The 21190-nt window shown below is 35.6% G+C and overlaps 4 protein-coding genes across 4 annotated transcripts; 3 read left to right on the forward strand and 1 right to left on the reverse strand.

Moving 5' to 3' along the window:
• Positions 1-390: 390 nt before the first annotated feature.
• Positions 391-9156, reverse strand: LOC119067385 (congested-like trachea protein). The gene is made up of 4 exons (XM_037170310.1): positions 8753-9156; positions 8253-8685; positions 785-967; positions 391-729 (listed from the first exon to the last, which is right to left on the reverse strand). The coding sequence occupies exons 1-4, from the start codon at positions 8849-8851 to the stop codon at positions 542-544; spliced, it is 903 nt and encodes a 300-aa protein (XP_037026205.1). The 5' UTR covers positions 8852-9156; the 3' UTR covers positions 391-541.
• On the forward strand, positions 1648-2817 carry LOC119067387. The gene is made up of 4 exons (XM_037170311.1): positions 1648-1877; positions 1940-2104; positions 2166-2275; positions 2336-2817. Exons 1-4 carry the CDS (start codon positions 1721-1723, stop codon positions 2702-2704), a joined length of 801 nt encoding a protein of 266 aa, XP_037026206.1. The 5' UTR covers positions 1648-1720; the 3' UTR covers positions 2705-2817.
• LOC119067384 (toll-like receptor 3) lies at positions 4837-8222 on the forward strand. Its single transcript, XM_037170309.1, has 5 exons — positions 4837-5041; positions 5109-5279; positions 5332-5494; positions 5557-6694; positions 7642-8222. Exons 1-5 carry the CDS (start codon positions 4982-4984, stop codon positions 8123-8125), a joined length of 2016 nt encoding a protein of 671 aa, XP_037026204.1. The 5' UTR covers positions 4837-4981; the 3' UTR covers positions 8126-8222.
• A 6236-nt stretch (positions 9157-15392) lies between the features above and the next one.
• Positions 15393-17525, forward strand: LOC119067390 (probable cytochrome P450 6g2). The gene is made up of 6 exons (XM_037170320.1): positions 15393-15711; positions 15770-16085; positions 16154-16575; positions 16635-16907; positions 16974-17068; positions 17139-17525. The coding sequence occupies exons 1-6, from the start codon at positions 15469-15471 to the stop codon at positions 17317-17319; spliced, it is 1530 nt and encodes a 509-aa protein (XP_037026215.1). The 5' UTR covers positions 15393-15468; the 3' UTR covers positions 17320-17525.
• Positions 17526-21190: the final 3665 nt, after the last annotated feature.

The raw sequence follows: 21190 nt of genomic DNA on the forward strand, positions 1-21190 counted from the left end.
TCAAAAATAGAAGTGCGAGAACAAACAAAGTTCATGTTACATGGCATAGTTACCTAAGGCGGAAACAACTCGAGAAATTTTGCGTTGTTTCGATCAACAATTATGCTACATTTTACATTGCAATCCGATGTTCATCACAGACTAAACAATGGAAAGTTGACGGTGTGCTTTCGGCCTGATGAGTCTATCAAATTGAACTTAACGCGGCAGAATTTTTCGGAATTTTCAGAATTAACATTCGCAAAAACAGGTCCTGTTTGAAGGACAGTCTAGGTCTGAGACAATTATCAAAACATTTACACTTTCAACATGGTAACTGAATTTTTCGGTAAGCAGCTTATCAAAAAGGTACTTGAGCGAAACATAGAAATTGAAAAATGCTGTAACTTAAACTGTAAAATCTATAATTTTCCTTTTTTCGTTTTATAAAAAAATGACTTCATAAGCAATTTGTATCTTAGTAGTAGTGAACATCTTAATATCTTTCATCTTTCAACAACAATTAACCATCCACCGTTCATTACGATTCATGCATCGATGATTATAAATTCGGAGCAATAATATTAAGAGTTTTCATCGATATTTCAAAGCCAATGAAACAGGCAGCATTGGCCGGGAATGCTCGTAACATCACTGGCGTTACACCTTTATATAAAGCCAACGGACCTTCGGTTCGCATCAATTCACGGAACACGTCACGAATGCCATTTTTGTACGTTCCTTGTGGTGCTAATTATATCGATTGCGTTAATTTCACCACATAATTGCAAAATATTTGTCTAACCTGTTTGTAGTCGACTCTTCAACACATCAGCCGGCATGCCAACGGACCAATTCGCTATGCCAGCCATACCGCCGGCGAAGATCGTACCCATTAGGCCACGACTGCCATCAGAACCGAATTTTTCGGCTGCCCATTCTTTGATCCATTCATACGTTAAGAAATACATTCCACTTGCTGGGACATCTGGGAAAAATGGAAAACATCGAAATTTTTTTGTTAATGCACAGAAATATTGGATGATTTTAAATGGACGAATGGAATTTTCATCTCCTTTACAGACAGGTAGTAGTAGACCATTAACGGTAGATTTAAACGACGAAGAGAACTTGCATCCTTTACAGACATGTAATCTTAGAGTAACATAACGTTCGGTATAGATAAATTTAGTAGAGTTCAGATACCATTAGATGTACGAATAGTTTCTATGTTGAAAAATCCGCTAGAAGTACGTAGATTACGCAATTTTTACATTCGAAAGTATAAAATTGAATTTATGGTCGATATTATATTGGCAGTGATAGTATGAATTATAGTGACTTACAAAAATTCAATTAAAGTCTAACAATCAACGCGACTACTGACCAATTGATAAACATGACGACACAACAAGTAATTGTCTTCCAAGTACGTTCGACCGACGACGATTCCTGTGACTCTTGATTATCCTTTCCAGTAACATTAAAATTTAAAAATATTAAAAAAATCGTTCATTACGCTCCAGATTAACATGAAAATAAATTTTATATTGAAATCGCGTGCTGTAAATCAGATAATTAACTATCCCTTTAAATAGGTCAACGTATTTTCAGAATTTTCACAATCAAACAACGCAGTCTACACGTAATTAGTGGTCATTCAATTATGTGATAGCTGGCTACTTGACAGCACCGCGTAAGCAACAATTATCGAAACAAGTCCCTTATTGTGAATCGAATTATGAAGAAAATATTCGTGTTGTTATCTCTGTGCGTTTTGTTTTCCCTATCCAGAACTCTTTCATACGAAAAGACCGGTCCAAAGAGTAAGGAATTGATTCTCAAAAATAAAGTACGACCAGCGGACAAAAACTTTTTCGGGCTGCTGTTAGTTCCTTGTACGTGCTGATAAAGTTACTGCTTTCAAGTATTTCGATTAATTTTTCTTTTATCCGCTAAGACATAATATGCTTTTTCGCTGCTACGGGCATATGGCCACACTATCCGCAGTACATGCAAAATAGTGTCAACGAAATGGGACAACAAGTTTTTTCACAAAGTGACGAACACATTCAAAATTTTTGCCGAGGAAAGTTTTTATTTAATGCTCAGGCACATAGACCAGGCAAGTCGATAAATACTCTTTGGAACGATATCTACAACTAAGATTCACCTCTCATTTTCAGTATTTTTCAAGGGAATTTTTTTCCCGTTCGCTCCAATAGAGGAATGGCCTTCGAAGACGACAAAGATAGTGGAAAAAACTACTATGAGAGAAAGACCAACGCCTGCAGAGGTAAGTTCGATAAGTTTACATAAATTTACATGGTCTTAATACGCCTCAAAAAACTATTAGACAAAAGAAACGGAAGCAACGACAGAAACTACAGTGACAACCACTAAGGCAACTACAGTACCCACAACTACATTACCACCAGAAACTACAACTCCTGAACCTACTACTACTACTCCTGACACCAGCGTCGTAACGTTTGATCCCAATCAGCCTGTAACGGTGATTTGCAATTGTAGCCAACCGAAACTTGTTAATTCACAAGCAAATGTCACGACAGTGAAAATTGAAAAGAGCATCAACACAATACCATTGACCACAGGCACTGCAGCACCCACTCAGCCAACTCATATTAAAATCGAAGTAAAAAATGTGATTTCGTTTATTGATCTCATTTTATCGTATTTGAATTTAACGAGATCGAACCAGTGAAATATTGATTAGTGTTCGGAAGTTGCCTATGTGTTTGATTAAAGAGTGACTTGAATGTTGTGTATCCAAAGGTTTTTGTTGTTTAATTTGGAGTAGAAGAAAGAACAGAAAAAAACGAATGGATGGGTTCTGTGGTACATACATCCTGACTTCGATTATTTAGGGACCGAAATTTAAAATAAAAAATCTTAAAATTAAAAGATCTGCTCAGAGTTTGAGTTTGAGAAGTATAGAAAATATTTCGATCATTGCCGGCTCAACCTATTTTCAGTCTCAATCTAAATCAAGAGACTTGGAACCTCAAAAATTGTAGTTGGCTTGAAAAATATAAAATTCGATAGAGCCAAGCACAACCCATTTCAATTTTATTTTCTCGCCCAACTGACCTTTTGAAGAGATTTCGTCTAGAGTTCACCTATCCAAGAATCATCTATAAGTTTTTTGGGAAAACATTTTCATTTTCTTGAGTTTTTGGAGATTTTCCTTTATTTTCTTAAAAGGTGTTTTGGTGAAAATGTAGGAAAGTTCGGGAAAATGTAGGAAAGTTCGGGAAAATGTAGGAACGTTCGGGAAAATGTGAAAAAGTGTTTTCCCAAAAATAGGCTATGCCTGACCAAGTCGTATAAACGGTCAAAAGGTTTTGTATCTGGCGAGGATGTTCACGGACATTTTTTTTTAAATTGACCCTATAATGACCGGAAATATCGAGGTCAGGCCTCTCACTCTAAATTTGGACTCCTTATTAAGGGATTAAGGAGGTTTTAGCACAAAAATAAGGAGAAATAAGGAGAAATTGTTAGTTGAAATTAAGGAAAAATGAGGAGAAATTTTTCGATAAAAATCGAAATTATTCTGAGATATAGCAATTAACATCGGAAGACCGCCTCAACTTTAAAATAAAACGCACTTTTATCACGATGAAAATTTGAATATTTTGGGCGCGTTTAAGGCTTGAATTAGATTCTTAGCAAAGCTTAGCTTTACCAATTATCACTGTAAGTGCGCTTCAAAAATTAAAATAAATCGCTTAAACGCATCGCTGTCTATTTTGACGTACTTATCGTTTTTGTAGGGTGGCAGTTTTTAATCAGTTTTCGATGCGACAAAATTTTTGAAATTTAAGACGTAATACTTACGGCGTGAATTCTTACTTGACCCCACCCTCAAGTTTAAAATCTTGCTGGATTAGATTTTGGTCTCGTTAACAGCAAAAGCTGTTGTTTGTTATCCCGTTCGAATTTCGAAAAAATAATAAACTGGTGACAGTATAAAAGTATAAATTTGAAAGAATTAAATGTAAATAAGGCGAAAAACCTTCAATTGTTTGTAATAAGGACGCATGTTTGAGACAATGTTAAGGGTGATTTACATGTTAAATCCAATAGTTCTACTCGAGACTCTCGAGCCGAGAGGCGGCGTGGAACCACAAAAATATTAAACCACTCATGTTGGAACGATCATGAGCTACAACACCACCTTTTTATTAGAGTTCTTTGTGATAAATAATGAAAATTGTTGTTTTTGCCGCGCAGCGAATTTTTTTTTTCTTAATTTTGATTTCCGTCTATAAACATTGCGAAAAATAAGGAAAATAAGGATTTTTTAATAAAATAAGGAGGAATAAGGAGGTTTTTATAAAAATAAGGAAATAAGGAGGTGTGAGAGGCCTGATCTAGGTGTTCAGTTCAGTAATTCCATAAACTTTGAAATTAAACCCTCCAGTACTTAATTTAGTAGGTGCAAGTTGGTTCTACGAACTCCCACACCCACTTTATCTTCCAGACAACAAGAAGTAGCCACCAAATATTTCTCAACCTGTTACCTGTTAAAGGTGGTTCTGAAATGGACTGTTGGTCCTAAATCCATGGAAGTGAACATAATAAATGTCTTTATTTATAAAATGGTCTGAAAGTCTGGGCACTGGAGTATGAATGACACGAATTGAATGTTTTTGATTTTATCATTTGTACAATGTGAAGAAAGAAATATTTTATTCTGAAACATAATGGAGCCTAATAAAAACTACAATTCTACAATTCTACAACCGCCAAACAATTTACAAACGAAATGAAACAGAAAACACTTTATCAAGAACCAAATTGATAACGACATCCTTTCAACAATCAAATATTTCCCTTGATCTTAAGTTATTTAGCATTTGTAATTTGTTTAGTGCGCATCGAGTTGCTGTTCTTTTATATTTGAATATTTCGAATGGAAAACCGAATTTTTGTGTAAAATAAATAAGAAATCTAAAAACAGAAATCGTCTGCAAAAATGCATTCGTATCGTTTGGAAATGTGCGGATGGATATTGATAACGATATTGATCGCTTACGTAATATATTTTTCGCTTTATAATTTGCTTGGTTAAACATCGTTTTAACATAAAATTAATTTATTAGAGTTCGGTGCTTGCATCAGATTCCTGGGAAAATGTTCACATTATCTGTCCGAATAATTGTGTGTGCCAGCAGTCACACTTTATGGACTTGTCAATAGCACGTTGGATACAAACCAGACAGAGCGGATACGGTACTATAACAAGACCAGAGACCAATGAGAACGGAAATGAGGTACACTTTATGCCACTGGCAACAAATTCAGAAATAAAACTTGTTGTTGCAGGCGTATTATGAGGACGATACGGGCAACACCTTTAATCCATTCATAAAATTTGCCATGTGTATGATGGTAGATAACGGAAATACACAAAATTTACTGATATCTTTACCACAGGATGTCGAAGCGTTGGTACTATTGTATAGTGGAGATAACAAAAATGTTTCCAGTGAGCGTTTGTGTACTTTAATACGAAAAATGTTCAGACTTTTTCAGTAAAAATCGTTTCAGTTTCGACCAACGATATTCTACCATTCAGCTATTTAACAACGTTAGAAATTCGCGGAACGTCTACGAGCCGCGTTCGGTTCATTTTAGACGAGCCACTGAATTTTCTAAAATTCGTTAACTTTGAAAATATCGAACTCATGGGCACCGAAAATGCCAAACGACGCTCGAATCCCAATCATCCATCCGAATTGTTTGACTACGTACCCGAAAGCGAACGCGAAGAGTACAATGTTTCGTTGGAAATCAAAGAGGAAGTGGAAATTGTGCCGTACGAAGTTTATTTGATCGAAAAGCAAAAGTCGCAAATGCCAACGTTTAATGGATGGTCCGATCTGAATGTTCTACGGATCCATAATTGCGAACTGAACGAACTGCATTGGGAAATGTTTGACGGTCTCACAAATTTGGAACATTTGTCACTGGAGCACAACGACATCAAGATCGTTCCACCATTCGCCTTGTACGGTGCACAGCAAATTAGAACTTTGTCGTTAGCGCGGAATTCAATTTTAGATTTCAATTATCGTTCGTTGGCTGGATTATTGAAATTGGAATGGTTGGACGTGAGCCGCAACAACTTGACGAAATTATCAGAGTTGTCTTTTCCACCGTTTCCCAATCTTGAAGTGGTGGACTTTCGCTACAATCCCATCACGCACATCTATCCGATGTCTTTCGGTGTTATGAACAACACAATGCACATGTTTATCGGCTCGGATACTGGCAGTTTGGATTTATCTTTTGGAAGTTCATTCACGTCACTCGACCGGTTGGACACGCTCACACTATTCAATGCCACCATTCCAGTGCTGAATCAAAAAGTGTTTGCTGGACTCAAGAGCATAACGAAGCTGACAATGCAGGGCGATATCAGACGCATTGAGTTCGATGCATTCGCAGAAATGCCGAAATTGAAAGAATTGTTTTTGAGCAAATGTAAAATCCGGGAAATTTCCATGGACATTTTCTATGGCATCAGGAATTTGGAAATTGTTGACCTTTCGTCGAATGAACTGTTCTACTTGCCGCACGGACTATTCGATGAGCAGAAGAGAATCAGAGAAATATATTTGCAAGATAATCTGTTGACCGAATTGCCGGGACGGTTCTTCGATCTGCCGTCGGTTGAATTAATCAGGTGAGTTGTAGACATATTGATGGACGTTTTAAGAGCGGTGGAAGGGTTGTAGATCTAATTTTTACTGTGACAAACATCCAATTTTTTTTTTGTTAACGAGATGCGTAGCCCATATCCCAAAGTTAAAAGACGGTTGGCCCATTTTAAGCAGACTATTAACCAATAGCAATGCATCTCATTACAATTTGCGCTTCGGTTTACGAATGGAGCCTAAGCCTTTTGCCTTCCCTCCTAGCAAAAGCTCACCCTACTTCCAACCAAGATAACAAAATTAAAATTTCATTGCACCGCTTGGACCAAATTATTCTTATTTAAGAGTGAAACTAGCTTCTGGATATGAGTACTATCCATGACTATCCATGTCATTCCCATTTGAATAAACGAAAATTCTTTAAAGTAATAAAATTCCAACAGTCAGTCAATAATTACTTCATGTTGTTCTGATTACTTGCGACAAATTATAACTTTGAATGATTTGCCTGTTTCATGTAATTACTACCTCATCGAAATGCTGCACATACTTTGTTGTCTTTGAATATTACGTTAACAACGAAAACAATTTATCAGTTGATTGCTGTAGTGATAGTGACAGTGAAAAATGATTGGGCGAATTTATTGTACAAAGTGCGAAAGTAACATGAACGTTGCCGAAATGCCTGTAAAGATTTCCACAAAATTTCTAACTTTTTTGCGTCAAGTTCTTCATCACAGACTACCCACGATCGCTAACCGCAAACAGGTTTCCTATTTAAACCGATTGACTTGTTCTATTTTATTTCACAAATTAGTCGAATTCGAGAAATAAAATCCAACTTTTGCTGGAAATTTTCGGCTCGAAACATGTTCCGGTTCGATAAACCTGATGATTCGATTGTTATTGTTGATTATGATTGTGCTCGACGTGATATATACCAAAATAACCCGGAAAAAATGTTAATATTTTGCAGACTTACAGAAAATCCATGGACATGTTCGTGTCAACTGTTGGAATGGAAGCAGGGAATAACCAATAAGAAGCGAGCCGGCAAAATACCGAAAAAATGCATCAACGATCTACAGCGTGGTGAAGTGCGATGCACCGGCAGCGGAAACGAAGATGCCTATGTCTTTGACAACAAATTGTCGCCCCGATGCGGTCTGCCCGAAGACATGAAAGACCGTAGCGTTTACTATGCACTGCGTAAAAACACAAAATGCACCACGAAACCGGTGATCGATGTGAAAAGTGAAGTGATCCGAATGAAATTGAAAGCAATGGAAGAGTTCGTTCACAAATCGACGAATCTGCGCGGAAAGGTGGTCAGTCCGTTGAACAAGCAACGTCACAATCAGTTCAAAGCGAAATATCGTAAAGTATTGAAAAATGACATCAAATATTTACTGAGTCAAAACGAGAAAAAGGAAGTCAACGAGGTAAGAAATGAAATATAACAAGCAGAATTAAAGGGAAAATTACTTAAAAAAAAGAAAGAAAAATTTTGTACAAAAATACAATCCGAAATAAACGAAGTGAAAGTGTCTTTGCCATCGACTGTTTCCCTATTAAAAGAAAACTTACCTCTCAGTAATGTTGCCACCGATCCTTTGTATATGCTCCGAATGCCACCTTCCTTATACAATTGCTTCGCACAGTCAACCATTCCATTATATTTTTGCGGCTGATTGCCACCCTGTTGAATCTGTAGCAGACACTTAATTCGTTCACCAGGCGCCATAATACTGGTTGTAAACACACCGGAAAACGAACCGGCTAGGAACAGTTGTAAATTCGACAGTTTTTCGTCGGGCGTATTCTGTTGCAATCGTTTGCCCACACCGAATCCGAAAAAGCTCATCGCAAATATCGGTGCTACTCCAGCTATCGGTGCAGACATGCCCTTGTACAGACCACGGAAACCTTCTCGCTGAACGGTCTTCCTTGCACAATCGTATGTGCCAGTGTACATTGGGGCAGCTCCGGGTGCGGGAAGTGGCATCGTTTGTAGTCTAACCTTAAATTGAAAGAAAATTGATTGATAGTTGAACTTTGGATCCAAAAGGTGTTTAAATGTCACTCACCTTGATAGTGTCCAGCGGATGACCGGCGAGGACTGTACAAACTCCACCAAATCCTCCAGAAATGAAATATTTAATTGGACTAGTCTTCTGTTCAGTCATGTTGAGTGGCGATTTTTCTCAGTTCTTTCAATTTCTTCAAAATGTAGGTATACCCTCGAACTTTGACCCTTGAACCCAATACAATTTCTGTTCAGGCAATTCTTTAATGCTCAACTATCCAGACTGAAGTGCTCTGGATTTGATGAGATGCCTGTTATAGTGTGACACGTCTTATAACAGCCAAATATTAATGGACAAAACGAGTTTGTGTTGTAGAGATTGTAAAAGAATCCAAAACACAACCGAAAAAAAAGAAAACGTCAAATTATTTACTCTTTTCACCTTGAATGCATACGAAAATGAACGAAAAATAAAATGAACCAGAGTCCCAACCGCAATTATATCAATTTGAATTCAATGTTGGAACTGAAAAGAAATGTTTTACAAAATCGATGTATAGTCAAGGTTAAGGGAATACATTCTCAATTTCGTTCTGTATGTTTTACAACTTTTCAGACTTGGGTTTTTCCTATCTTTTTTCTTATGACTTCCATGGTAATATATTATCGAACAAAAACGATTTCAGACGACAATTATTAGCAATTACCGACCGAATCTGGTTCTGGTGCGCGTTTCGTTCGAAGTATTTACAACAGACTAATACAATTAGTATATTACTTCCGAGGTTTCAAGTTGTGTATTTGATAAGTGGAGTATTACAGCCCGACCAGAAATGGAGGGCTGTATTCCCCACTTGTCAAATAACAACTTGGAACCTCGTAAGTACAATGCTTTACGTGATTAAGCAATGTAAATGAAAATGAAACATGCCGTAACACGTATACTCTTACATACTAAAACTCATTCTGTCATGAACTCTCGTCGAGGCAACATCCGAGGCAACATCCGAGGCAACATCCTTGTGGCAACATGTAAAACAAATGTTCAAAAATAAGAAAATTCATGAAACATTTTCTTATCAGTTCACATTATACTGTTAACTTCGTTGTCGTTTTTCTTATTAGGCGTATCTGTAGGGCCTTCTCTTGTCAGGACTATGTGTAGGGCTTTGTCTCATTAGGTATTAGGGATTGTCTAGGGACAACGGATATTAAGAGACGAATGTGCAACTTATAATAAAAATTTTGTTTCAAAAATGTTCTCATTCCCTAAAGTCAATAAAGATTGTGGCTAAACGAAGATGGGCAATCAAAACCGAAAATGTCATTTTTCATTGAAAGCACTTTTTGAGAAAACTTTCTCACAAATGTCACCAGAGCGTCATCAGTATAAAAAAGTATACGGCGATATGCTCAATAAGTATATGAAAGTGTATGACGGTATACTGAATATTCATATGCTGGTTTTGTATGGGAAAAATTCGAAAAAAGGGTATCCAAATACTTCACAGTTTACAAGGAAATAGTCATATACTTTCATATACTTTTCCGTCGATTTTTTTTGCTCAGGTATACTGAGGTCTAGTGTAAGTTATTCTGTCGATAACATATAATGGACAGTTTTCAGCGGACTAGACTGCTTACACTTTCAATAAAATTGTTTGAATTTTTTGTGAATGCCCATTTCGTCGTACAAATTTCCTCTCTAGGTATAATAGAGAACTTTAGCAAATCACACAATAATGACAAAACCAATAATTTCCAACAATAACGAAAACGATATTGACACGGAAAAATTTTATCATTGTGAATGGAACGAGATGGGTAAATATGTTCACAAATCATGGTGTGTTATGTGGTGGCAGAATTCAAAATTTTTCTGAAGTACTTTAAAATAAATTAAATTGAAGTAGAAAAATATAATTTGTGCACCGGACAACTTTCTTAACAGCAGATATTCATCTTTAAAATATTTATCTAAGCCTAGGTGAAATAATAGCAGTGAAAAAGTGCTATTATTTCGTCTGGGATGAATATACGCATGGTTTGAAAGGTCTTTGCCAGTAGACCACAAAACAGGCATCACACAGTCTCGAGCTACACTTGGTTCCTGGTTGAAGATATACGAAGATGGAAAAAGGGTGTTTTTTAACCTAGTTTTTTGCCGCTATAAACGATCGTTCCGGGTGAGAGTGGGCTCATCAAATACTTTCGGTGCATGCCTAGTTTGATTAGATTCATTGATAGATGTTGGAAAAAATGTACAACAAAAATTTTCAAAATCTGTGTGAACTTTTGACAGATCTGGGCTGGTACTGATGACGCTTAATGTGAACCTAATATGCTAGTTGTAACTTACATTATCTAAGCCTTCCATTGATAGCTCATTTTGACTGCTGGTGAATTTTACGAGTAACGGGAGTACTAACATAAAAATCTGTTATGTGGACAATCTTATTTAATTTCTTGTTTATGGCTAAAAATTCCAGTTGTAAGACAATTATTATTGAGAGTCAAAAATTGCGCAACCAATCAGAGGGTTCGATTTTATATTTGTCTCATGCTGCTGTTTCATAAAGCACTCGAGCCAAATATAAAATCGCATCCTCTGATTGGTTGTGCAATTTTTGACTCTCAATAATAATTGTCTTACAGCTAGAAATTTTGAGTCAACTTACAAAATTTAGAATTTTTGTCTAAAACGTGTCTATTTGGATGGTACAGGGAGTTACACGAAAGAAAAAAAAATCTGAAAAGCAGCGAATGAATTTCAAAATGTGTTTCGGGTGAGCATGTGCTCCACGTGCTGTTTGTGAGGTGATGACTGGTGATGTTTCCTCTCGTTTGTCTTTCTTTTTTTTCCCAAAAATTCCCATTGATTAAACCGATAGGCTAAATCAGCGATTCTATTTCACAAGGATTCAATTTTACATTTATAAGTTATCCCAAGTTGGAGGTGCTAATTCAAAGTAAATCCTTGACAACTTGTGAAGACTAAAACCAGAATTTATTTATCAAAATTCGAAATTCACTTATTGTCAACGCTGGTCTATCGAGAGATTCATATAAATTTATTATTTTCACATGAAACGCTTATATCCTCTGTGTGACTTTCATTTGAAAATGTCAAATCACTCGGATTCAAAAATTTTAAACACAAAATGAAAGAAGTTTGAATTCTGCCACCACTTAACACACCATGATTTGTGAACATATTTACCCATCTCGCCCCATTCACAATGATAAAACTTTTCCGTGTCAATATCGTTTTCGTTATTGTTGGAAATTATTGGTTTTGTCGTTATTGTGTGATTTGCTAAAGTTCTCTAATTACTCTAAGCTTGTAACAGTTTACTCGACGATGTCGACATGTAAAAACAACTCCAGACATAACTCGAAATAAAACTGAAAAGTCACGTTTTCATACATATGTATATTGACCTCGGTTTCGACCCGGGTCAACAGAATTCAAACGATACAAAATTGAAACATCCAGTTTTTTTGTGAAGTTTGTTGATTCGACACGACGCCGAGGTCAATAATCACACGAAAACGTGGCTTTTCATGAAAATTACGGCTATCATTGCTTGTAGGACATTTCTGCAGGACGAATGATGGAAAAAGCTGCTTGAGTAGCTATAACCACTGACCCGTATTAAAAAGAGTCAGCAAAAAGCGCTTTTCTATATGTAACAATTCGTAAACATGCATCCATATAATTACTTACACGAAGTTTCTAACTTATATATTTTGGTTTTGTACAAGGTTTCACTTTCTCTTATTTCCTGTCGCGTCTTCATTGGGGGTTACATTTTTGTTGATTTGTATATGGATTTTGGAATATTATTTCTTGGACCGGGTATTGGATAAGGACAATGTCACATTCAGTCATTACTATAATAACACAAACATCGGATAAATTCAACCAACAAGGTTATTCGAATGTTACACCAATTGTAATATTCTACATCAAATGATACACTGCACAAACACAAACATTACCTAAAGTCTCATTCGTTTTTTTTTTGGTAATTCGATGCACAGAAAAAGGTTCCATCTCACCGATTTGTCGCAAAAATCTTCACATCTGATATTTATACAAAATTGGATGTATTTTGCTGAACCTGTAGAATTTTCAACGCTTCAATGAATTCAACAAAATGATTGTACGATGTTGACAAAAAATTACTTAAAATTGTAACAATACAAATTACGTTTTCGCGATTTCGTGATTTCGTCTTATCATAATAAGAGTATACACACCGTATAAGACCATCTATTATATTGCATCAGACTTGCTGTGTCGCTAAGTAAGAAAGAGTCCATGTAAAAGTTATGCCTGAACCTATTATACAGCAAAAATCTCCACTCGAACTGTAAAATCTTGATATCTTGGATCAAAATAGAGTGATTGATCCTAAATGAAGTATCTTGTAATATGCATAGTTTTACCTACTGCACCAGCGGGAAATGAGTTGGGTGGTTACTTCATTGACATTAGCGTTACAACTCACTTTCCGAGGGCTCAGCGAGTAAAATAACTTTCCTCTAATAGGGAGGGAAAATGGACTTTCCGTCTCTAGAGAAAAGTCTTTCCCTCCTTCGTAAAGGAAAACGTCATACTACAATCGGGAAATAATTTAATATTCCGTATCACGATGGGTAAAAGTACCTCGGGGTAAACCGGCTAAACCGCTCGAATTCCTTCCCTTGCATAGTAATGTACTATACTTGTTACGATCGTTGTATCTTGTCTTGTCTGCGTTCAGCTCGGGATTCAACTCTCACACAAGGCAAAATAGAAAGTTCAAAACAAGAATGTAATCTACTATTACACAATGTGCATCTGCAAATTTACTTGGCTCTATTGTAAGGCATTATTAAAGACGACATGCATACAATAACTGTTTTCCTATCCTGTATATAGATGGAGGACGACACACATCAAATACCTATTTAGACACGAGTTACAAATTTACAAATTCATCAATGATTCCTGCGGCTTTGGCGGAAACATATGGGATTTAAGCAAAATAGCGTCAATTTAGTCAGTAAATAAAATTACAAATTTTTCGCGTAAATGTATACAGCTAGAGCATGTTGCGTTTGTTCCGTGCACATGATTCGATGATATTAAAAACGATAACGCACACAGTTTTGATAGCTATGAAAATCTTAAAGATTCGAAAATATTCGAAATCTTTAATTGCTCGAAGAGGACTTTCCAAAACCAAACAGCTGTGACTTCTAAGGTTTCTAACCGAGGAGGAAACCACTGGAAAAATGGTGGCAAATTAATTTCTAATTCCTTTCAATTCCTTCAATTACCGGATTAAGATAATCGAATATTTTTATCAGTAATAGTGACTAAAATAATCTAGAACTTAGAATTTGAAGTGAAATTATGAGAGAAATTGAATCAATGAAATTAAATCTGAAATAAAATTTTGGTGTCACGACTGGGACCCGAACCCAGAACCTCCACCTTGCCGGGGTGTTGAGCTACCGTGGACATTTTAATTTCAGATCTAATTTCGAACCGTTGTTACATTACTGAAGCTTGTATATGTAGCCAAACCGTGTGTATTTTATGCCAGTAATATGGGCTATTGTGCACAGATATTACTTGTTTCTAGCATTTACACACGTTTCGTGCCACCTACATATACATACCGGATTAACTCCATTTTGTCGGATTTGCACTTTAATTCCTATTACTTCCAATAATTCCTATTAGTTTCCAATAATTCCACGACATTTTCTGTTACTATCCAATTCATTGTCTACTTTTTAGAAACAATTTTCTATAATTTTCGTTTTTTTGATAATTTTCTAAGATTTCCTTCAAATGTAAAGAAAACGAACGAAAACCATCGAAACTACTGCAGTTTAGTAGTTGCCGAAGTATCCGGTAATTAATAGGAATTGAAGGAAATACTAGAAATTGAAAGAATTGGATGAATTTGAATTACAAGCAAATGAAGATATTACGAGGAACTGACTGGAAATACGAGAAATTGAGAGAATTTGATAGTAAATGAAAGGAAACAATCAGCGAATGAACTGTTTTTTACAAACCGAATAGCCAACACCGTAAAGTGGTCATTCTTTTTTGTGTTCATTTAGTTCTTTCGTTCATCATACTTATCCGTATTTAATTTCATTTAAGTTCAATTTCTCGTATTTCCAGTCTATTCTTACTAATTCCTTCAATTCCTATTAATTACCGGATGTTACGGAAATTCCTTCGAGGGTGTGTAATCAATAACCAGAGTAGTTTCCCCTCATCATCATGAAAGATCTCTTATTTAAGTGAACCTGCAATAGGGCATGGATCTTGTTGACGTTTTCACCACTTGTCAGCAAATTTTCTTTAGCTGAATATGGCGCTTTTGTAGTTTTCAGAGTAAAACTTCACGAAACGATCGTATTCAGCTATGAAAACAAGGATGGCGCTTTTGTAGTTTTCAGGGTACACCAGTACGTCATCCCATGCCCTATACATATTGAGAGATGCAATGAGCATAGAGCAGCAGACTGTTCGCTTAAAAATTACTTATCCATTTCGAATAGTCACTTAAAGGCGTTAAAAACATCCATTCATAATATTTATTACGTTGTAGCATAACTCAGAATTAATGAATCTGTCTTTCTCTCGCTCAGGAAAATATGAAATCAAATATTTGCAGATTATGATGACTTTCGAAATCTACTTTACAGTTCACGGAAAACTATCAGTCGATACGGACGTGATTTCATTTTTCAAAGAAAGATACGATGCTACAAGCGATTTTACTCGGAATACTGGGCGGATTATTATCGTTGTTGTACTATTGGGCGAAACAGAAACAAAATTATTGGAAAGATCGCAACATCCCCTATATAAAATCACCATTATTGTTAGGGCATTTTTTTAAAACTGTTATATTGAAGCAGCACAATATCGATGCCCTAACACACCTGTACGATCACCCCAATGCTAAGGGAAAGCCATTCGTTGGCATTAATGTATTTCACAAGGTATAAATTGCGAATTGTACTTCCTGTGAGATGACATTAACGATGGAAATTGTTTCAGCCGGCAATATTGGTGCGAGAGCCTGAACTGGTCCGTCGTATCTTGATCAAAGATTTCCAATATTTTTCCAATCGTCACCTTGGTGCTGATCCAGATCATGATCCAATTTCTGGATTGAATCTATTCCAAACCAAGTATACCCAATGGCGGGACATGCGCACTAAAATGTCACCGATTTTTACGAGCGGAAAAATGAAACAAATGTTCTACATGGTTGAAAATGTAGGCAAGGAGCTGAACGAAAGCGTTGCTAAATTGGTGAAGTCGGGTAATCCGGTTGCAGAGATTCGTACGCTATTTGCGCGGTACACCATTGGTGAATTTGTGAATTATTTTTGGGATTTTTTTGATTGTGAATTTACAAATGGAATTGTATTTCCGTAGATTCTATTTCAATAGTGGCATTCGGGACTGACTCCGGGTGTTTAAGGGATCCAAACTCATCGGAATTCCTCAAGGAAGCCAGAAATGCCTTCCAAGTGCGATATGTTGATAAAGTTGCCGGACATTTGTTGTTTTTCCTTTCATCATCACTGAAAATGTTCAATTTGAAAGCTTTTAATCCCTCGTTCGAAAAGTTTCTTAGGCGGCTTTTCGATGAAGTGATGACCAATCGAATGAAAAGTGGAGGCAATCGCAACGATTTGATAGACGCGTTAATTGCGTTGAAGAAGGCTGAAATAGGCAAGGAAAAAGTTGTTTTTTCGCATGAGGTTCTTGTTGCACAGGCTGCACTGTTCTTTTTTGCTGGATTTGAGACGTCGTCATCAACTATGGAATTTGTTTGCTATCTGATTGCAAAACACGTAAGACAGAGTTTCACTCAATGTAAATTGTACCAACAATCAACACAATTTTTAATTAGCCTGAAGTCCAAGCAAAGATGCGCAAAGAGATACGCGAAGCTTTGAAGAAACACGGAAAAATGACTTACGAATTAATTGCTAACGATCTGCCGTATATGGGTGCGGCAATCAAAGAGACTTTAAGACTGTATCCGATTTTGCCTTTTCTTGATCGAGTATGTATGGTACCACGTAGTGACGAAGGCTATTCCCTGGAACCATTCAGTTCATTTAAAGTTCCCAGCGGAATGCCTGTCTACGTACCCATATACAATATGCAAAGGGATCCAGAGGTACGGAATTCCTGATAGTATCCATTAATTTAACGAATGCGTCTAACAAAACAAATATTTTTCCAGTATTTCCCGGAGCCGGAGAAATTCATTCCGGAACGATTCTTTTCGGAAAATGAAAAATCCAATGATTGCTATGCTCCATTTGGAGTGGGACCGAGGTAAGAGCTAATTGAAAACTAATTCTATATGAATGGGAACGAAATTTAAGACGATTGAAATTCGATTCAGGAGCTGTATTGGCGAACGTTTTGCTCTGATGCAAATGAAAGTGGCTCTGATGAGTTTACTATCATCATTCAGGATGGAATTTACTGCCGATACACCGAAAACACTTGATCTGGAAGCCGACACAGTTTTATTGCATTCAGACAAAGGTGTCTTGCTGAAATTCGTCGCTGATTCTGATTAAGAGTATGACGGAAAATTTTCGTAACATTTTGTGGATCTTGTTTAAATCACATACATTAATCAGAAAGCACGAAAGCACAAAAACTCTTTTCATCCAACACAATATCCACATTATCCACAATATGAAGAGAATTACAGTGTAGTGACCACAAATATTACTTTGTAAATTTCACACCTTTTCTCTATTCAATTCATTACAACCCTCATGTCAATCAGACCGTTATTCATGGTAACTGGGTAACTGTGGATTATTATTTAATTTTTGAGGCATAAAAAGTCACTGCATTCATATACGTTAAATGTATCCCTCCTTTTTATATATTATAACGGGTTTAAAGCGCAAAAATATAAATTCTATATGATAACCAACGAATATATAACAAAATGGTTTTTCTTTCGACACAAATAATTGTAAAATATGAAGCATTTCGAATTACGTAAAGAAGAACATGAAGGATATGTCCATGTACGAAGACGTGAATATAAAAAACCAGCACAGTATAAACTGGAACAACGCAAGAATCATCGCTCATGAAAGAAATCAGAACAAATTTCGTAAAATAATAGGAGGCCTATTTATTTATCCACCAAGAAACTAATCCAACCATGAACAACGCATGGCCAGCAATCATTCCAAAATTAAAGAAATTTGAGTCTCATTCTTTAGTAAGCTCTGACGATGACAACAACTTAGTTGTCGAAAGCTAAGTAAATAAAACTAAAAAATCATTACACACCATTACGTCATCATGACTAGCAGACTCATGTATGAAATATACATAGAAGTTCCTATACTAGATCTCGTCTCATTAGAATCATAGTAAGTATAAGTATACTGACAACGTGCAACATTGAAAGCCAAGGTGTAGCGTCAAGAGCTTATTTTAAGTCAATTAGCATAAGTAACTGGACGCCACAGTAGTGGTTGATTTTTGCTCAGCTGCTTCCACCAAGCATTGCTGTTTTTGTTTTTAATTTCTGTGTGGCCAGAAGGTGCAATACGAGTTTGCAATTCGTATCCAGCGCTGATGTGATCTTCGGTGGCATTGTCACTCTCACTATCTGAACCGGTTTCCAATCCAAAAGTAGTCGTTTCGTCTGAATCATAAAATTCTTCCGAATTACTTGAATCATCCGATCCTCCCGGTAACGTCTCGTTCTCATTGTCACTCTCACTATCCGAACCGGTATTCGTTTCCGCGTCAAAATCGATTTCCATGCCAGCAACAGCATCCGAATTACTTGAATCATCCGATCCTCTCGGTAACGTCTCGTTCTCATTTTCACTCTCACTATCCAAATCGGTATTCATTTCCGTGTCAAAATCGATTTCCATGCCAGCAGCAGCATCCGAATTATAAGGACGATCCGATCCTCTCGGTAACGTCTCGTTTTTTAACGGTTTTTTAAACATTTTTTCAAATAAATGATTCATCAAAAGTATTACCTAGCTTCAGAAATAGCTTTCGCTAAATTCAATTTAATTACTAATCTTTCATTCGACGTCGACATTTTTAATTAACGATAGAAGCCAACTATCATGTCAATGGTAATTCTAATCTAGCCACAGACGTGACAAGTTAGGGAAGTCTGGTGGAATCTCGATTTACCACTCATATAGGTTCATATAATGGGCTAGGGAAAAATATCCGAGTGTATTATCGCCTCTTGGACGATAATATCGTTTTCATACCTAGGACCCGAAAAGTGCGACTTCGTCACACTTTTTCTTCATCCAATATGAAAAATACTATTCGTACCACGGACTTAAAGTCTTTTTTAGCGAATTCGATTCGAGACCAGATCGTCCGAGAGACGATAATATCGTATCAGACTACAAACGACAGAGTAAAGTTAACCAGGCAGGAGCGCTGATTTGACTAGGGACCTGAATAATCTAGTAGCCTTATATTTTTTGAGAATAAAATTTTTCAATTTATGTCAGTGTTCATTTGAGTTCATTTTCATACAGTGTATTAGGTCCCTCATTTGACGTTTTGAAAATGAACTGCTCCTGCCTGGTTTATTTTACTCTGCCGTGGACTTCAACAATATCGTTTTCCGGACAATAATATTGTTTTCTGTAACAATATTATCGTCCCAGCAACGATATTAAATAATTGTCCAAGCTCTTTAACTGGCGCTAGGTGAAGCCCCGCGATCAGCGTAACCTCACAATTAAAATATCTTGAAATCATCAACAATGTGTGACAACGTGTTAAAAACAAAATCAAAACCATCAAAACATACCAGAAACCGGTGGCGACCCACTTGTTCACGGATAATGCATAAACAAGTTCCTTAATCTATTGTTAGAAAAATGGGCCCCTGTAATAAAATGTACAAAGAGTCCGATAAAGGTGCTGTAGACAGCAGGGCCTACTTTTTAGAAACTTTTAGAGAAAATCGAGAAAATCAAGAAACTTTGAGAAATTCAAGAAACTTCGAGAAATTCAAGAAACTTCGAGAAATGTTTCTTGAATTTCTCAAAGTTTCTTGATTTTCTCGAATTAGAGAAATTTCAAGAAATTCCAGAAAATTCAAGACATTCGAGAAACTTCGAGAAATTCAAGAAATTTCAAGAAACTTCAAGAAACTAATTTCTCGAGTTTAAGAAATTCGAGAAAATTCGAGAAATTTCGAGAAATTCAAGAAATTAGTTTCCAAAAAGTAGGCCCTGGTAGACAGAGATTTTAAAAAGACGAATTGTTAGTGACATTTTCTGAATTCAGATGAAGCCAAGGACGGAACAAAGAAAAGACGTCTCATTTTTTATATATAATTTGAATAATTTTATAATAATAAATATTGCAAATAATTACATTGAACATATAAATTTAAGTCACAATAATTATAATATTTTTCATATTATCTTTTTACCTAACATTACAACGTCGTTAATTTCAATATGTTTTTCTTTCCCTTCAAATTTTCAATTTTTTTTTGTTGTTTTTGCTTTGTTTTTAGTATAAATATTATTTTAAATTTGTATAAATAAATACAAACTATTAGGTATAAAATAGTCAAGAAAAATATAGAAAAATTATGTTCATTCCTCTATTTTTTTGTTTTCATTTTTTTTTTATATCCCCTCGATATAAAAATTTGATATTTTATATTTATAAAAAACTGTAAATATGTATTTGACATTGCTTTAAAGTAAAGTTTATGTTCAATTTGAAATTGTCATGTCTCCATCGTTTTTCTTTGATTTAAATGTTTTTTTTTATTATTATTTTTCAATTTTTGCTAATTTTTTTTTTTCATTTTTCTTCGTCGTTTTCTAAATATTTTTTTTAAATTATTTTCAATATTCTCTTTAGTGTTTCCACTGTGACAAAAAATAAAAATTAAACTTAAAACGCCCTTTGGAATGTAAAAATTTCATCAAAACAAATAACACCACCCCGATACATGTTTTTTGCTGTTGTTGTGATATTATTCTTTGGACAATGTTCTTTCTTCCATCAATTTTTCACTTTTTGGTTACAAAAAAGGTCTTCCATTTAAATAAATGCAATTGGAACTGATTTATATTTAAAACAACGATTTTATTCTTCTTTTAGTAAAATTAAAAGCAACAAAGTATGGCAAAACGTTTTGGTTTTTGAATTGATCTACTGTTCAAATCAAAACGACATAAAATATGTTTTTTTTTTTTCGACGTTACATTATCAGTTTTATAAAAAAAAAATTGAGGGAGGCAGTCAATAAATTACTCTAAATAAAATAAACTCAAGGTACAAGAAGTATATTCTATTATTCTTTCAATCTCCGGTAACATTATTAAGTTTGCACTTGATATTTTGTAGCTGTTCAGTTTAGGCCATCTGAATGGTCAGATGATTAAAAAACGGCTACAAATTTTTTAA

The sequence above is a fragment of the Bradysia coprophila genome (assembly GCF_014529535.1).
Source record: "Bradysia coprophila strain Holo2 chromosome X unlocalized genomic scaffold, BU_Bcop_v1 contig_12, whole genome shotgun sequence".
Taxonomy (NCBI): Eukaryota; Metazoa; Arthropoda; class Insecta; order Diptera; family Sciaridae; genus Bradysia; species Bradysia coprophila.

Coding starts and splice junctions, on each gene's coding strand:
- LOC119067387 (XM_037170311.1), top strand. CDS start 1,721: ATGAAGAAAATATTCGTGTTGTTATCTCTGTGCGTTTTGTTTTCCCTA. Junction 1,878..1,939: donor CGGGCTGCTGTTAGTTCCTT/GTACGTGCTGAT, acceptor TTATCCGCTAAG/ACATAATATGCTTTTTCGCT. Junction 2,276..2,335: donor AAAGACCAACGCCTGCAGAG/GTAAGTTCGATA, acceptor AAAAACTATTAG/ACAAAAGAAACGGAAGCAAC.
- LOC119067384 (XM_037170309.1), top strand. CDS start 4,982: ATGCATTCGTATCGTTTGGAAATGTGCGGATGGATATTGATAACGATA. Junction 5,280..5,331: donor CCAATGAGAACGGAAATGAG/GTACACTTTATG, acceptor TTGTTGTTGCAG/GCGTATTATGAGGACGATAC. Junction 5,495..5,556: donor AGATAACAAAAATGTTTCCA/GTGAGCGTTTGT, acceptor AAATCGTTTCAG/TTTCGACCAACGATATTCTA.
- LOC119067385 (XM_037170310.1), bottom strand. CDS start 8,851: ATGACTGAACAGAAGACTAGTCCAATTAAATATTTCATTTCTGGAGGA. Junction 8,686..8,752: donor ATCCGCTGGACACTATCAAG/GTGAGTGACATT, acceptor TTTCAATTTAAG/GTTAGACTACAAACGATGCC. Junction 730..784: donor GAAGAGTCGACTACAAACAG/GTTAGACAAATA, acceptor CGATATAATTAG/CACCACAAGGAACGTACAAA.
- LOC119067390 (XM_037170320.1), top strand. CDS start 15,469: ATGCTACAAGCGATTTTACTCGGAATACTGGGCGGATTATTATCGTTG. Junction 16,086..16,153: donor ATTTGCGCGGTACACCATTG/GTGAATTTGTGA, acceptor GTATTTCCGTAG/ATTCTATTTCAATAGTGGCA. Junction 16,576..16,634: donor GCTATCTGATTGCAAAACAC/GTAAGACAGAGT, acceptor ATTTTTAATTAG/CCTGAAGTCCAAGCAAAGAT.